This window comes from Myotis davidii, unplaced genomic scaffold (genome assembly GCF_000327345.1).
Source record: "Myotis davidii unplaced genomic scaffold, ASM32734v1 scaffold18, whole genome shotgun sequence".
NCBI lineage: Eukaryota > Metazoa > Chordata > Mammalia > Chiroptera > Vespertilionidae > Myotis > Myotis davidii.
Genome location: NW_006292696.1, coordinates 1,985,416 through 2,001,833, shown reverse-complemented (window position 1 = coordinate 2,001,833; position 16,418 = coordinate 1,985,416). Strand labels below are relative to the sequence as shown.

Below are 16,418 nucleotides of genomic sequence, written 5' to 3'. Positions count from 1 at the left end.
TAGTCCCCGCTTTGAGGGGGAAGAGACGCTAAACAACTGATTACAGAAGCAAGTAAGCTGAAGCGTGTTAAATACTACACAGGAGAAGTGACAGGGACCAGGGAGGGGCAGGAAGAGGCGTCAGATTGAGTCATGGGGCCAGGAATCTGCCCCCTGAAGAAGCAGCATCTGATCCGTCCTCCGTGTGACTGATCCCAGCCACGGCCCTCGGGGTCCTGTTACGGCTGAAAGAGGAAAGGCCGCCTGACCCGCAGACTTCTGGCAGATTTTATTTATGTCGTGATGCCGTCCCTTTCATGGGAACAGCCCAGGCTATTATTGTTTAGCTTCAAAATGGACATTTTCAACACAGTTTGCATTTCAGAGTTCCCTCTCATCAGCATAGGACACCCAGGGGCCTTGTCTGGGCTGTCGCCTGCCTCCGTGACCACCCCTCCCTTGAAGATGAGGATTAGGCAGGACACTGCCTATCTTTTCTCCTCAGTGCAGTCACATCTTGTGACTGTCAGCCTGTGACCCCTAGCTCTTTGGTCCCTTCTCCTGGCTCACATCAGTAGGTAGACACGTCCCTGGATCTGACAGCACCTCCCTCTCAGCTGGGGGGAGGTGGGATGTTTCGAGACACAGCACAGCCCTGTAGATAAGGGCACATGGCGATAGAGGCCGTGCTAATCCTGGAGCCTCTTCAACAGGAGTCCAGACCAGTTCCCACCCGTTCTGACCAAGGCTGCCCTTGGCAACCTCTGGCTGCCTGTCCCTATTTTAAACATTTCCTGTGACTTGCAAGGTGAGAGAGAGCACTGGAATTAAGATACCTTGGCTCTCACCCCAGCTCACTGTGTAGCCTGGGAGAAATCTCCCCTCTCTGCAGTCATTTCCCATCACACAAAGGGGCTAGGACTTGATGCTCTCTAAGGGCCAATCCAGCTGTGGCCCTGCAGTGAAGGGGCCCTGATTGTTCCATAGTGGGTGTTGGAGCAGTGCTTCCACCTTGAAGCCTTCCCTGATTTCTTCTCGGCTCTTGTGCTCTCTCTTTAACCTTACAGGACGGACTGTTTCTCTGTGTAGGAACACTGTCTGCCTTATGCTACTTTTATTTCTTTGAGTGTTTTCTCTCCTCTAGGTTCAGAGACTAAAAAGCAGAAAGGTCTTTTAGAGATTCTTAGTGGTTTCTCACTTTCTGTGTCATAGAAGATCCCTGTGCAAATCTGGCAAAAACTATGGCTTTTCTCCCTAGAAAATTGCACAGACAAAATTTTACACTGTTTTGGGGCTGACAGACTTCCTGAGGTCCATGTGTGACTCACGTTAAGAACTCCTTGCCCTGGCCAGTGTGCTCAGTGGTTAGAGCATCAGCCTGTGCACCGTAGGGTCTCGGGTTCGATTTCTGGTCAAGGGTGAGCATACGGATTGCAGGTTTGATCCTCGCCCCCAGTCGGGGCACATGCAGGAGGCAGCCAATCTCTCACATCAATGTTTCTCTCTCTCTCCCCCTCCCTCCCTTCCACTGTCTCTAAAAATCAAAGGGGAAAAAATATCCTCAGGTGAGGATTAACAGAAAAACAAAAACAAAAAAAACTCCTTGCCTATGGCAGATAGGTAGCTTACACCAGAGCGGGCTGTGACAGTGCCCCGGTCTCAGCTGGTGGAGGAGCTGGTGTCAGAACCCAGTGCCTTTCACTCGACCAAAGTGCTTCTTCCTTGAGGTCAGGCCCTTTGGGCATTACTGCTCTGACCACAGGTGCCTTGTGTGAGCACAGTGAGGGCTGCAGAGTGAGACAAGAGAGGAGGCGTGCCGGAGAGGTGGGGCAGCAGTGCAGGGAGTCCCCGTCTCCTGCACAGGCTCCAGCTTACCCACCCTGTGCTCCCTGCAGACCAACAAGGAGCAGCTGTCGACAGAGGCCAAGGAGCTGCGCCAGAAGGTCAGGTATCTTCAGGATCAGCTGAGCCCGCTGACCCGGCAGCGGGATTACCAGGAAAAGGAGATCCAGCGGCTCAACAAGGTGGGCGCCTTGGTCCTGGTCCCTCGGGCGCCAGAGCTTCCCTGAGCCCAACTCCCACCACGCCCAACCCTCAGCTCAGGAGGGGCAGATCTGGGTCAAGGCACGAGTGCTGAGGGCCTGGTGTCACCCGAGGTTCCCACCTCTGCCTTCTCCCCGCATGCAGTGGCCAGCCCTGGGACAAGCCTGTGCTCGCTCCCCTCCTGCCCTTTACGTGCCGTCTCCTCACTCAGTGCCACCCTGCTCATGGTTCAGGTGCAGCGAGGCCTCCCACAAATCTGCAGGTCGCCCTGTTCTGCGCACCTGGAGTACCAGCAACTTCTTTCCCGCCCCTTCTCACATTTTCTTGTGGTTACTTATTTAACATCTGTCTTCTCATGCAGCGGTGGGAGGTGTGCGTCTTCACAGGGACATATACCCCCAGTGCCTGGCACAAAGCACATGCTCAGGGAATACTCGCTGACGGGAGTGAGTGAGCACAGGCCCCGGGGTGCCCACCCTTGGGAAGTAGGACTCAGGGAGACAGGGCACCCGGGTGGGCTGGGGAAAGCAGAAACCCTCTCTTCTGAGTCAGGCAAGTAGCAGTGAACGGGCCAGGTCTGTACCCTCTCTGGGCCTCCATGTTGCCATCTGAACCCTCGACTCATTCTGGCCCTGCCCACCTTCCAGTGCAGGGTTAGAGGAAGGCACTGCCGCGGGAGCGTTGGGAGGAAACCTCTCTGAAGGCCTGGAGTTGCTGAGTCTATGGGCCAGCTTTTCCCTTCTCTTGGTTTTGGTGTTTGAAAAGCATTGATTATGATGAGTCTGGGTCCTTGGGACCTGATCTCAGAGAAAAGAATGTGTCCCGAGCTGGGGGACTTGGGGTTAAAATCCAGGCAGAATACTGTACGTGGTGCTGGTCATAGGGATGGCCCAGGCAGGATCATGCCCCCCAGATTTCCTTGGCATAGCTGGGGACAGAGACACAGGTGTGGATGACTGAACCTCCATCTTCCCACCTAAAAAATGGGGCAGAGGGAGTAGGAGGATGAAAGGGAGCCATAGCCTCCCCTCGCAGCATCCCAAGTCGACTCTTGACTCAGCTTTGTTTCTGGGGGAGTCCAGCAGACCAAGTGGCGGACCCCATCCAAGTTAGGGGAGGTTTCCTTGACCTCCGTGCCATCCAGGAAGGCACCTTGGGCAATACTGCCACGTGGGGGGCAGAGGCCCTGCTGTTCAAGGGCTGAAGCTGAGGTGGGGATGAGGGTGGTCAGTCGTGAGAGGTGTTCCAAAGTTCTCGCCTAACAAGTTAACAGGTCTGAAGGAGAAAACCAGTTAATAGAAACCTTTTAAGAGATGAGCAAGTTGAAATTAAAATCCAGTCTAATCTAACTCCAGGAGAGAGGAGGATGGAAGGGTTGGTTTAGTGGGAATGGGTTGTAAAAGCTGACGGATCTCAGGCCAGGCCAGACAAGATTCTCCGGAGGGACTTAATATTCCTTCTAGGTCTGGGTGCTGGGCTTGAGCCACACCTGCTCCGGGAAAGGGAACTTCTCCCTTCTTCGTGAAGTTTAGGCTGCTGGTTAATAGCACACACTGGATTTGAATCCCCACGTTACCACTTGCTGTGTGGCTTTGGACAAATCACTTCAGGTCTCGGAACCTCAGTTTTCACATCTGTAAAATGGGGATGATAGCCTTTTCTTCCTGGGACTGTGGAGCGTATTCGGTGAAATGATGTGTGCATAGTATTAATGCCTAGGGTAGCATTTATTAAATAGTTCTGGTAGTGGTGGTTATTGTTATCATTATTGTCAGGAAGGGGGTCCCTAAGGATGACCCTGTCAGTGGAACCTGACTTTCAGGGCTTCTGCTGATGGACCCATCTTCTCTCTTCCTGGTCTCAGGCCCTAGAGGAAGCACTGAGCATCCAGGCCTCCCCATCGTCACCAACAGCCTTTGGGAACCCAGAAGGAGCTGGTGGCCTGCTCAGAAAACAGGAGCTGGTCACGCAGAACGAGTTGCTGAAACAGCAGGTGAGCCTTGGGAGGAGGCCAGGTAGGAAGGAGGTGGTAGTGGGAGCTGGAGCATCCTGAGCACCCAGGATGGGCTTGGCATCACGTGGAAGCAGTTCCTGGTAGTCCACTTCCTGCCTTTGGCCAGGACCCCGGCCTGGTTATAAGTTTATCCTTTCCAGCATTGTGTCCCTAACTAGTCATTGCTCTATGATCTAGCCATCCTCACCCCAGCTATGCCATTATCTACCTAGTATTTTAAGAATAAGTTTTAAATAAATTACTTTCAATAAATGTAATTAAAAAGGAGCTTTATATCACTGTCATAAATAGAAAAACCTGTTTGTTATTTTCCATAAATAAAAAACTAGCTGTAAGCAAGCAAAACAGTGTTATTAAACTTGAGCCGGATACTCTTGTCTGATGAAGACTCTGAACTTGAGTCCTCATTCCCTTCCCTTAAGGCAGTGGCTCTCAACCTTCTGGCCCTTTAAATGTAGTTCCTCATGTTGTGACCAACCATGAAATTATTTCATTGCTACTGCATAACTGTAATGTTGCTACTGTTATGAATCGTAATGTAAATATCTGATATGCAGGCTGGTCTTAGGCGACCCCTGTGAAAGGGTCGTTCGACCGCCAAAGGGATCGCGACCCACAGGTTGAGAACCGCTACCTTAAGGGCAACTAACACATACCAGAAAGGCCTTAAAGACATACTAGCATAAAACAGACTTTCTCCTCAAGGGACGGGAGGTTTGAAAGGAGGTTGAAAAGGTCACGCTGTCCCGTGTGTTTCCATGTGATGCCCTGCAGGTCCCAGCCTCTTCCCTGCCAGGCTCCCGGGAGCCGTGGGAGAGCTTTGTAAGCCTTTACTCTCGGAAGGTCTTCCATCCACACTCTGGTCCCGTAGCTTCGCCTCTGGGGCCAAAGCAGAATGATAGGATTGGACTGGCTAATTGCTGTCACCCTTTTTTACAAAGTCATACATCCCTGCCCTAACCAGTTTGGCTCAGTGGATAGAGCATCGGCCTGTGGACTGAAGGGTCCTGGGTTTGATTCCGGTTGGGGGCACCTCCCCAGTAGGAGGTGTGCAGGAGGCAGCTGATCGATGTTTCTTTCTCATTGATGTTTCTAACTATCCCTCTCCCTTCTTCTCTGTGAAAAATCAATAAAATATATTTTAAAAAGTCATATATCCCTTGTTTAAATGAAACCCTGTGTTGAAGCCAAGAATATAAAATAGGGGGATCCACACCTGGCTCAGTGGCTGAGCACGGACCCATGAAGCAAGAGGTCACTGGTTTGATTCCTGGTCAGGGCACATGCTCGGTTTTCGAGCTCTATCTCCACTAGGGGCATCAAGAGGCAGCAGATAGATGATGTTTCTCATTCATTGCTGTTTCTAGTTCTCTATCCTTCTTCCTTCCTCTCTCTCTAAAAGTCAATAAAAACATATTTTAAAAAATAATGTATCTAAGACATAGTAAATAAATAAATAAAGTAAATTAGGGGGATCCAGAACTACTTTGTTTGAAGATGGGGATGGGGCTGGAGGTGTACACATTCCCCACTCCATGGGGGCTGTCGAGACGGGGTGACACCAGCTCTGATGTCTGTGACTCTCAGCAGCCAACCCAGGATTCTGGGCCTCAGCAGGTCTGAGCCTCCACTCAGAGCTGTCCCTCCCCCTTCACCCCTTCCCTCTCTCCCCTCCTCACCCCTGCAGGTGAAGATCTTTGAGGAGGACTTCCAGAGAGAGCGCAGTGATCGGGAGCGCATGAATGAGGAGAAGGAAGAGCTGAAGAAGCAGGTAGAGAAACTGCAGGCCCAGGTCACCCTGTCAAACGCCCAGGTGAGAAGAGCTGGCCCGAGGAAGGGGCCATTGGCCTGCCCTCGGGACGGGGGCATGGATTGCAGGGTCCCTGGATGTGAGCCTGGATGTCAGGACCCTCACTGCTTCTCCTTCCAGCTCTGCTATAAGTTCCTGTGGATTTCATGGGGACATGCCCACCCCGCCCCTAACCCCCAGCTCTGGGTTTCCACAGTCAGTTTTGGTGCCTTTAAAGAGCAAATTCAGGGATTGGCCTGGAGCCCCCCATTGTCTCGCAGAATGCACCTGGAAAATGTGAATGGGGAAGCGCAGAAGCAGTGAGCGCACCGGACGCCTCCTGCCCGGTGTTCAGACCTCCCACAGTGAGCAGGCCTTACCAGCAGCCCCCCGTCTGGGCTGTGCTCTGCCCCACGGGGCCCTTCCCCAGGGCTGGGCCAGGCAGGACAGCCCACGCTGGTGCATCAGCCCATCAACCCTGGGACTGCTGAAGGCAGCACCTGGGCCAACAGTCTTCTCTCCCTCCTTTCTTCCCTCAGCTAAAAGCATTCAAAGATGAAGAGAAGGCGAAAGAAGCCCTCAAACAGCAGAAGAGGAAAGCAAAGGTGAGGGGGCTCAAGGAGGAAGCAGCCTGACTTCACTGACCTTCCTCAGAGCTACAGTCTGATGGGAGAGGCAGTGTTTGCTCAGGTCCCAGCTAACTAGCGAGCAGTGCAGTAGAGCACTTAGAACAGGACTCGGCACGGAGTGAGTCCTCAGGTCACATTCGCTGTCCTCATTGTTGCTCTTCCATGCCACGTGCCAGCCTTCTGTGCCCATGTCCTTCAGAGAACTGACATTCTAGAGCAGCGGTTCTCAACCTGTGGGTCGCGACCCCTTTGGCAGTCAAATGACCCTTTCACAGGGGTCGCCTAAGACCATCCTGCATATCAGATATTTACATTACGATTCATAACAGTAGCAACATGATAGTTATGAAGTAGCAACGAAAATAATTTTATGGTTGGGTCACAACATGAGGAACTGTATTTAAAGGGCCAGAAGGTTGAGAACCAGTGCTCTAGAGGATGAGACATGAGATGGTGTCCCTGGGGATGGCCCTGCAGCCTGTCGCAGGCCAGAGCCAGACATCAGCCTTTCTTGCAGGCCTCGGCAGAGCGCTACCACGTGGAGCCCCACCCATACTTCGGGTACTATGGTCCGCCCATGCCACATCACGGCTATGAGGAATGGTCCCAGATCCGCTACCCTCCGCCCCCCATGGCTATGGAGCATCCACCCCCACTTCCCAACTCCCACCTCTATCCTATGGTGAGTCTGTGTCCCTCCTTCACCCCAGGACCCACACAGGGCCACCCCAGACACTTTCCAGGGGGCCAAGTCAAGCGAGGGTGTCAGAAACTCCACTCTGGGCTTCTTCCTCACAGCATTGTGCTGTGCGGGCGGATGTCCAGGGCCCGGCTCTGGCTGCTATCCCAGGGGCAGGACTCCCAGCCCAGAGCCACTGATGTAGGACAGAAAAGGCTGAGAAAGGGGGCTGGGTAGCAAGGAGGACTCCCTCCAACCAATCAGGCCAGGGTGTCAGAGTGTGGCTTTACTTTGTCCTCTAACTTCCACATGTGGTCAGGCACCACAGTTCCTCACATGCATTCTCTCCCTCCCCTTTTTCTCCTTCTTCTCTTTCTTCACTTTCCTTTTCTCCCCCCCCCTCCTCTTCCCTCTCTCCCTCTCTCCCCCCTCTCTTCTCTTTTCCCTGCTGGTCATTGTTTCTCCAAAGAGTTGCTGTCACTTGTCCCATCCTCTCCAGTCGCTCTGCCACAGCCCCCTCAGGCAGCCCCACTCTCACCTGGACAGGGACAGCAGCCTCCTATCCGGGCTCTCTTTTAGCTTCTCTCCCCATGACCATTCTTTACTGGAGTATAACGTGGGGCTTAAGAGGTTGACTCTGGGGTTATAGAGATCTGGGATCTAATAAATGTTTGGCCACTTTTCTAGATGGATGAACTTTGAAAAGTTACTTAGCCCCTCTGAGCCTCAGTTTCCTTATCTGTAAAATGGGGATGGCAACCTGGATTATTGTAAGGATTCCATTACAGTCGACCCTCCATATCCATCGGTTCCACATCCCTGGGTTCAATCAATTGTGACTTGAAAATATCCGGAAAAAATGTTACGTGGTTGCTGACATGCACCATGTAGTTAGGCCTACAATGGTTGATTGTACTGAACAAGACCTTTTTAAAAATCATTATTCCCTAAACAATACAGTATAACAACTGTTTACGTAACATTTATGTTGTATTATGTACTGTAAGTAATCCAGAGATGATTAAAGTATTTGGGAGGATGTGTGTAGATTATATACAAATACTACAACATTTCATACAAGTGACTTGAGTATCCTTGGATTTTGGTATCCTGGGGGTGGGGCCGTCCTGGAGCCAGTCCCCTGAGGATCCTGAGGGGGCCTGTATACTTGATTACTGTGTGTTCAGTATCTGCTATTGTAATTTTCCAGTGTGGTTGTTGATTACTAAGAACGTTTTGTTGCAGCCAGGATACACCTGGCGGCCACCCTATGGAGGGATGCGCAATCAGACCTCCCAAGTGATGGACTCGCCGACAGCCAGGCCTGCAGAACCAGGTAAGTGTGATCCCTAGTACAGAGGGGTTTGGGAAGGGTCTCAGCTGTGCAGAAACAAGGGGGCTCTGCCGGGAGGTCGTGGGCCCCTTCACGAAGGTGTGGGAGCCGAGGCTGTAGGCACCTTGGAGGGAGTGAAGTTGGAGGAGTTAGTGGTTGGGAGGAGGGATTGGCTGCTCATTTTCTCATTTTCCCCAGAGGCGGCCAAATGGGCAGGGCTGTCCCCTCTTCCGGAACTGCCCCATGTTTGGGATTGAGCAAGACTGACTAGGCTTCAACACTCCCTAGAACTGGGACTTGGGCCGGTTTTTGAAACCTCTGTGGGCCCCAGCTCCCTCCCCCATAAAGGGATAGTCATCCGCCTGCTTCATAGGGCTGACCTGGATTATTGAATGATGAATGTACCTACGGTACTTCGCCCAGGGCCTGGCGCTCGGTAACACTTAATAACTCGAGCTGTTACTTTCACTGTTACTGTATTGGTTTCCACAGGACTTTGAAACCTACTGTACCACCTCATCTTTAAGTCTTCAAAATTTTTGTTTATTTAGACTCTGCAAAAAATGACCGCAAGGGGCCTCAGTGAGACCAGATTACTTCACTTGGCTCCACCTTCGTCCTGCAGAGCCAGCTGACCTCAGATTTCTGAAAAACTAGAGGCCACGTGCTCTGTGTGGCCAGAGTCTGAGCCCGACAGGAAGCTGAGAGGGGCCACCTGCCTGTGCCCTGGCCCCAACCTGAACTGTTTGCAGATTGGGGAGGCTCTACCCAGAAGGCTCTGTCTGCGCCCTGCCTCTGGCGCGACTGGAAAAAACTCACTGTCCTGCCACCGCCTGGAGAGAGACCTGCCATCCTTTGTGGAATCCGCCGGGGGACGTCAGTCACAAGAGTGGGGTGCAGCTGAGACCCTTCTTTCAAAACTCCCCCAGAAGGGGTTCCAGCCCCTCTGGGGACCACGTTCAATTCATGTGTGTGTTTAATTTTGCTTCAAGCTCTGTAGTAGCAGGACCTAGACCACGCCCATCCCTTCCCTCTGTGAGGAGCTGCAGGAAGAGGAGGTTTGCCTCGGAGCAGAAGAGAACAAGGGATGTTCTGCTGCAGGCCCTCCACCTCCGTCATGGCAGCCTTGCTCTCGCCACTGCAGCCCGGGATGAAGGCCTGCCAGCCACATATGCTGAGGGGCCCAAGCCTGAAGCGACCAGACCCTCGGCCCTGCCACTGGAGGCTTGTGGTGCTGGAGGCCCGGATTGGGGTGGCCGTCTGTCCCTGGGCAGCTCTTTGCACGAATCTTGGACATAAATCCAAATGGAAGTTTCTGTAGCTGGTGTTTTTATGTCGCGGCTAATGTTCCATCCCAGTCACTCAGAATGCTGCTTTCCTGGTCCCTGTCCTCTGTGCCCCGCCCCACGCCCCACCCCCCAGCCTCCCAAGAGCATCACCGTTACTCTTGGCTGATGCCCCTGGAGTCCTGCTCAGAGCCTCCGTGAGAACGGGGCATCCGGGGGCAGAGGAAGGTGACCTGGTCTACACTCCAGTCCCACACCGCTCACCAGGAGACACTGGGCAAGGCCTGGGCCTTCTGTGAGCCTCATTTTCCTCACCCGTCAACTAGAACACCTCGCCTCAGCCCTTGGAGAATTGTGGGAGGGAATGAGAATAGATGTTTCATAAACTCCAAATGCTGAGAGAAGCAGAGTGGGCCTAGGTAGAAACCAAAAAGCAAGGGCCCGAAGCACTCCATGTCTTTTTTCTTTCTCATACCCTCCCATCTCCCCCTCCCCGTCCCTCCCCCTCCCTTGTCCACTGGAGCGGCCCCATTGAGAAGTACCACAGTAGGTTCAGCTGCTGCAGAAAGGCCTTTACTGGGCAGGTGGGGGTGAGTCTATGCCAATGGGCCAGGGTGAGGGGTGAGAGCACATCCTCCGAAGTAGCAGGGGTGGCATCCCTGCCTGGGGGTCTCAGCCTGAATGCACTAAAGGCTGGCCCCTCAGACAGGCTCAGGGGAGGTCCGCCCACTAGGGCTTCGGGCCCCTCCTTCATAGAGACGCCACTCCTGACTCGGGGAACGTGGCCCTTACTCTCACGTCTGCCTTGGCTGCTCAGGGAGCACTGTGGGCTGGGGGGAGGGGCTTAGGAGGGCCCTTCAGGAAGGAGAGAGACGTACAGAGGAGAGGAGGGAGGATGGACAGTGTGGTAGACCCAGGAGCTTCTGGGCACTGCAGTGGTGGTACTTGGAGGCAGGGGGAGATGCTGGCCCCAAGTCTGAGGCCCAGGGAGAGCAGAACAACTGCATCTAGAGCTGGTTTCTTTGGGCTCGGCTCAGTGAACTGTTATCACTGTGGCAGAGAACTGGAGAGAAAGGGTGTTACTCTCTAGCATTCTCCACAGCACATAGCCGTGGGCACCTATTGGTACACATTCCTGGGTATTCGTCCAGGTAGACACATGTGGCTGCACACTCAGGTGCATTCACACATGATCTCACACCTGTGGGCAAACACCCATGTGCACAGCAGTACAGACACACTGTGTGCACACTGGGGCCTTGTATAGTAAGAAGGGTCTGTGGTAGGAGTAGTGTGGCTAGAGATACGGGATCCTTCCTGAACAGAGTCCCTCCCCAGCTCCGCGTGGTGGACGTGGGGTGGGGCAGGCCTCAGTTACTTCTCTTCGACCGCCAGGGCTGCCTGCTCCCTCAAGTAGGCCAGGATGTCCATCTTGACGTTGCTGACCGTGGTCCGGTGGTACCAGCGCATGATGGGTTTACCGTCCGGCCCCACCAGGAACTTCTCAAAGTTCCAGCGGATGTCATGGATCTTCATGGGTTCCCAGAAGAGGCGTTTAGGCGAGCCCAGGAGCTCCGTGGTGGGAGGGCAGGAGTTCTGGAACATGGATGAATAATGTTAACCTGCTCGGGGCCCCTCCCACCTCCTGGGGAGGGCAGCAGGTGGGGCAGGGCGGGCAAGGGGGAACAGCCTCCCCTGAGGAAAGAGCACCAGTTGGGAGACTGGATCTCAGAACTGTCATTGGCTCTAGTGGATTGTGAGACCCTTGTCCCTTCTGGGGCCCTGCCTGGGCCTTATTGTAAAATGGGCAGATGAGATCTAGGGTGTGCAAAGCCCTCTATTGGAACGATAGTTGGATGCCCAGAAATTTCCCTAGAGCAGAGCAGGGCAGGGCAGCACAGGCCTGGGCCTTGTCTGTAGGGCAGTGGTTCTCAACCTTCTGGCCCTTTAAATACAGTTCCTCCTGTTGTGACCCAACCATAAAATTATTTTCATTGCTACCTCATAACTGTAATGTTGCTACTATTATGAATCGTCATGTAAATATCTGATATGCAGGATGGTCTTAGGCGACCCCTGTGAAAGGGTCGTTCGACCGCCAAAGAGGTCACGACCCACAGGTTGAGAACCGCTGCTGTCGGGGCTGGAGCCCAGCAGCCCGCCCAGAGCCAGCATCGCTGGGCAGAGCCCCTCCGCAGAGGTGGCTGCACACTCACCTTCAGGAACGTGTAGACCTTCTGCTCGTTCTCCCCGTTCACATCTCCTTTCTCAAAGAGTTGGAAATTGGGGACGTAGCCCCCACCTGGTCGAACATGCCTACGAGAAATGTTCGTAGGTGGGTCCCAAGGAGATGGATGGGCACAAGGCCCAGAAACAAGAGGAAGGGCCAGGGCAGGGCAGGGGGTGTGGGGAGTCTGGGTTCTATTCCATAGTGGGCAGTGGGAGCCCATGAGTATTGACTGGGCAAAGGCATAATGTGGCTCTGCGGTCTTTTTCCATTCTGGTACCTTCTCAGTAACCCCTGCCCCCCACATGCACCCTCCCATCCGTCAAGCGCTCACAACCAGTCCTCCTGTCCCTGTTCCTCCCTGTCCCTTCTTCCCCTCATTCCATTGAGTGGGGTTCCTGGGGAGGGAGAGGACTTCTCGGGGCTGATAAATGTCAGCATGAGTGGGAGCCAACGCAAGAGATGCCTGGCGCCCCGGCTGGTACGCGGCTGGCTATGCTGGGGGAGCTTTCCGGATGCTGCCTGAGCACTCACTTGAGGGAAGGTAGAATCTCCGAGTTCTCTCCTGGCTCCTGTTTTCCAAATTGGTTGCAGGGGAAGCCCAGAATGACCAGACCAAATGGTTGCAGCTCTTCCTGTAGTGCATTCAGTTCTGGGCCAGGGAGAGAGAGCAGAGACCGGGGTCGCCCGGTGAGGAGCCCTGCCTCATCACACCAGTGCCTGCTCACCTGTCGTACAGCTGAAATCACTGAGGCCCGACAGTGGGGGCTTGCCCAGGACCGCTCATCAAACGTGTCAATGCTGGGAGTCAAGTCCCACTCTCCTGACTCAGCTGGATGGGTTGCAGGTTTGTGGGGGAAGCAAGTAACACCCTTTCTCAAATCAGTATTCAGTCACTGGCCCACTGCCAAGTTCCTTCAGGATTATTTCCTGGAACAAGAACTATCCCCCCTGGGGGAAGGCAGAGGACTTCCCTGGGGTGAGGTGGGGCCCTCACAACCCTCCTATACTCTGGGAATCAGGGATCCAAGGGAGGCCCTGGCCCAGCTCCCTCTGCCCATGGCCTGTACGAGGCCATGCCCAACCCTACTCCTGCACAGACGCACAGCTCTATTCTGAGGCCTGACAGAAGCATCTGAACAGAGCATCCCTGCCCACTGTGCAGCCCAGTGGCCGTCACTGCACTTGCAGGAACTTCCCATAACTGCCAGGCAGGACACTCAGGTGCCCTGCTGCCTCCCAGCCCCTCCCAGCCCACTGTGCTCAGCCCCAAGAGCACTTTCCTGTTGGCGCTGAGGTCCTGTGCCAGCGCGGCTGCCCGGCTAAAGGAAATGAGTGGGGACACTAGAGTTCCCAGAACCTGGGTGAAACGCCTCGAGCCACTGCCTGCCTTCCAGATAGGGGCCAGAGATGCCTGGCGCCACTCCAGAAGTACTAAGGGCGATGGGGCTGAGGCAGGTGAGAAATTTTCAGCAAGGCAACGCTACTGTTCCTCTCCAGGGAAAGGACACTTTAGGCACAAACGTCATCTCCTCCATCCCCCTGCTTTTAGGGCAGTTGTGCTCAGGGATGAAGGATTGCAGGGAGTCTTCTAGAACATGTCCAAGGCAAGCAGGTCTCAGATTTAGATAATCATCTTCACAAGACCATGGCACAGAGGACCGGGATGCACGGTTTGGAATCTCATGATCACTGTCCCCCTCCCCCCTTGAAATATTCCCAACTGGCAGAAACGGTCCAGAATAAAGCAGAGGGCTCTTACCAACGTACTGGCTCGTCAGGCCTCAGTAGCTGGCCACGTTGACAAAGAGGACGTATTTGCCGGCATACTGCTTGAAGGGGATGTACTCCTCCCCGTTGAGGGTGAGGGCTCCATACTCATAGATGGTGCCGCTCACACCAGCATGGCAGTCCGTCTGGAACAGAGACCAGCGCCAGCGAGTGGTTAGAGCTAGAAGGAAACTTGGGCATCTCCACTTTCAAGACCATGAAAGACCCCAAGACCACTCCAGGCTTTGGAACTAGACTAGCACCGAGGCCTCCTAATTCCTTGCGCAAGAAAATGATTATGGAAGCACTTAGTATGCTGGTGAGTGCCATGGAAACCTGGAGGTGACTTCCTGTCATCATCACTGCACAGCACACGTGGATTCATAAAGACTTACCAGCCCTGAGGGACACTAAGCTGATACCGGCGGGTTTGTTACTGGATGGGCTGATGGAGAAGGGGTGGACGGCTGTCACAAGAATCCAGGCAAGTGATGATGAGGCTGAACTAAACCATTGAAAAGGCAGAACTGAGCAGGAAGAAGGAAGGGGCAGAATGGAGAGAGGTGATTCAGAGGTTCCAGACTAGGGGACTGGAAAGCTGAGGCTGTGGGTGTAGAATAGGGACAGAGGAGGAGCCAGGAATGGGGAAAGGCCGCTGTGAGGATGAAGGGTAAAGAACGGCGCCCTGTGAGTGAGCCATTGTGACGATGAGCCTTGTGCCTTCCTCTCTGCCCAGCCTCTGCTCCACAGTCAACCTCCAGGACAAGCAGGAACAGGGTACAATGGACTGCAAGTCGGGGGACCTGGATTCCACGTCTAGCTCTGCCCCTAACTCGCTGTGTGGTCCTGGACTGGCCCTTTCTCTTCTCTGGACCTCAGCTTCCTCGTTTATAAAATGAGAATCTTGAACTGGATCAGCTGTTCTCAACCACGATGGCCGGACAGCATGCTGTCAGTGGGAATGCTGCTAACCAGCACGAGGTTGCATTCACTCCACTGCCCCTCCCTCAGCTCTGGCCCAGATTACAGAAGTCTGGGTCTGTTCTTGGAAGGATGTCATGGCGTCAATAACACGACAGGCAGGTGCGCTGGTCGTGATGGGAAAGCAAAGAGCTTGCCACCATTGTATCAGGTCATCTCTATGGGGCTTTCTGGCCCTGACTGCCTTTGCGTAGGCCCTGTGCAAAGTAGCATTATAGACCCAGGCAGACAGACACAGGTGAATGGAGTTAGAGAAGCAAGTCCACACCCTCTCTTCCCGTCAGTCCCGGAAGACCGTCAGTCCCGGAAGACGTGCTGCTGAGGTGAGGTACCTGGGCCCAAGTGGGTGAAGGGAGCCCTCTGGGCTGGCAGGGCGTGGCTCCAGGAGGGTGAAGGAAAGCTACCTGTATCTTGAAGAGGCCACAGGTCTGCTGAGCCAGGTGTGGCTGGGTCCCACCATTCCCTGGCAGCCGCAAGCTCTCTTGGCTTCGGTGCAAATTCCCTGCTTTACCTGAGTCTAATATTCCACGCCCATGACTTGGTGGGTGCTAAAGGCAGGCCTTAGACCTAAGCTCAATATTTCTCCAGCCGTTGGGCCTCCAAAGCCCCATCTGGGATCATTTCCACCTCAAAATACAAACAACTGAGGGAACAGCAAACACACCCCGAGGGCACAGAGGTCTAGCAGCCAGAGGCAAGGCCTCCCAGCAGCCTCTCCACCTCTGCCGGATCCAAAGACAAACTCTGGGGAAGGAGAGAACTAGAGCCAAAAGGTTGTCCAAATAAGGAAAGCCTGTAAACAACAGGAGGATCCACTTCCGGGCACAGTTTCAGGGTGGGGGTGGGGCGAGGGGCATCCCCTCTCATCAGGTTTCAGTCTTTGCTGGCTCACTCTGAGCCTCCCCAGATGGCTGTGAGAATCTGATGGCAGGTCCAAAAAGTCTTGAAAGCCTCTTGGAAAGAAACCCCCACCTCCAGGGGTAGTGATTATTCTGCCTGCAGCCAGGGGAGAGGGCCCCTTGTTCCTACATTATTGTGAAGAGGCCTTGATGTTCCCCAGCCACTATGAAGGGGATGCACTGGCAGGGTGTCTCCAGGACGAAGGACCAGTGACAGAGCTTCCTCGCTTTCTCCTGGGACCAGTGAGGTCAGTGCTCAGGGTTCAGACCAATGGGGCTCGGAGCGGCCAGGGTCTGGGAAGCCATGGCTTGCACTCACCACTGGGCACTGCAGCCCAGATCTTGTCAGCCTCCTGGGCCTATGGAATCCCAGAGCCCTCACCTTAAACAGGGGAGGCCAGAGAAGACGGGGGGGAGGGGCCGTGAGAGTGCCTCAATCCTCCCAGTTGGATAAGACAGGAGAGTTCTGATGGCTGGAGAGTGGGAGGCGCATAGGGACTCAGCGGCTGCGCTTGCGTCTTTCTCCTCGCCGATCTTCCCACTCCCGTCAATAGGACGCTGTGAAGCGAGAACTGGTCTGGGGGCAGGAGACCTGAGCTCTGCGCCTGGCCTGCCTCTGACTCTGTAACGACTGCTCTCCCCGCTGCTTATTGTGAGACGGGGTCAGATCCAGGGCTGTCATAAGGGCCCCTCAACTCCATCCATCTGTGGTTCCGTGATTCTCTCGGCCTGATTTAGTCACCTAGAAACCAGCCGTTACTAGGATCCTGCGCACGTCAGCAGCTGTTG

General features: G+C 54.2%; 2 protein-coding genes across 9 annotated transcripts in view; one reads left to right on the top strand and one right to left on the bottom strand.

Annotated features, from left to right (window-relative positions):
* Positions 1 to 9,786, top strand: part of TNIP1 (TNFAIP3 interacting protein 1) — a 51,384-nt gene extending 41,598 nt beyond the window's left edge. For 4 of the 8 annotated variants that reach the window (XM_015565624.1, XM_015565625.1, XM_006766264.2 and 1 more), the window contains 7 exons: positions 1,875 to 2,003; positions 3,887 to 4,015; positions 5,724 to 5,849; positions 6,365 to 6,430; positions 6,972 to 7,136; positions 8,379 to 8,469; positions 9,018 to 9,786. In XM_015565624.1, the coding sequence (XP_015421110.1) occupies positions 1,875 to 2,003; positions 3,887 to 4,015; positions 5,724 to 5,849; positions 6,365 to 6,430; positions 6,972 to 7,136; positions 8,379 to 8,469; positions 9,018 to 9,052 (741 nt within the window). In that variant the 3' untranslated portion in view covers positions 9,053 to 9,786. Of the gene's footprint in view, positions 1 to 1,874; positions 2,004 to 3,886; positions 4,016 to 5,723; positions 5,850 to 6,364; positions 6,431 to 6,971; positions 7,137 to 8,378; positions 8,470 to 8,958 lie in introns of all 8 variants that reach the window. The other 4 variants (XM_006766266.2, XM_006766267.2, XM_006766268.2 and 1 more) reach the window with 4 other exon arrangements.
* A 523-nt stretch (positions 9,787 to 10,309) lies between these two features.
* Positions 10,310 to 14,809, bottom strand: GPX3 (glutathione peroxidase 3). The gene is made up of 5 exons (XM_006779428.1): positions 14,777 to 14,809; positions 13,742 to 13,955; positions 12,514 to 12,631; positions 11,969 to 12,068; positions 10,310 to 11,348 (listed from the first exon to the last, which is right to left on the bottom strand). The coding sequence occupies exons 1-5, from the start codon at positions 14,807 to 14,809 to the stop codon at positions 11,127 to 11,129; spliced, it is 687 nt and encodes a 228-aa protein (XP_006779491.2). The 3' UTR covers positions 10,310 to 11,126.
* Positions 14,810 to 16,418: the final 1,609 nt, after the last annotated feature.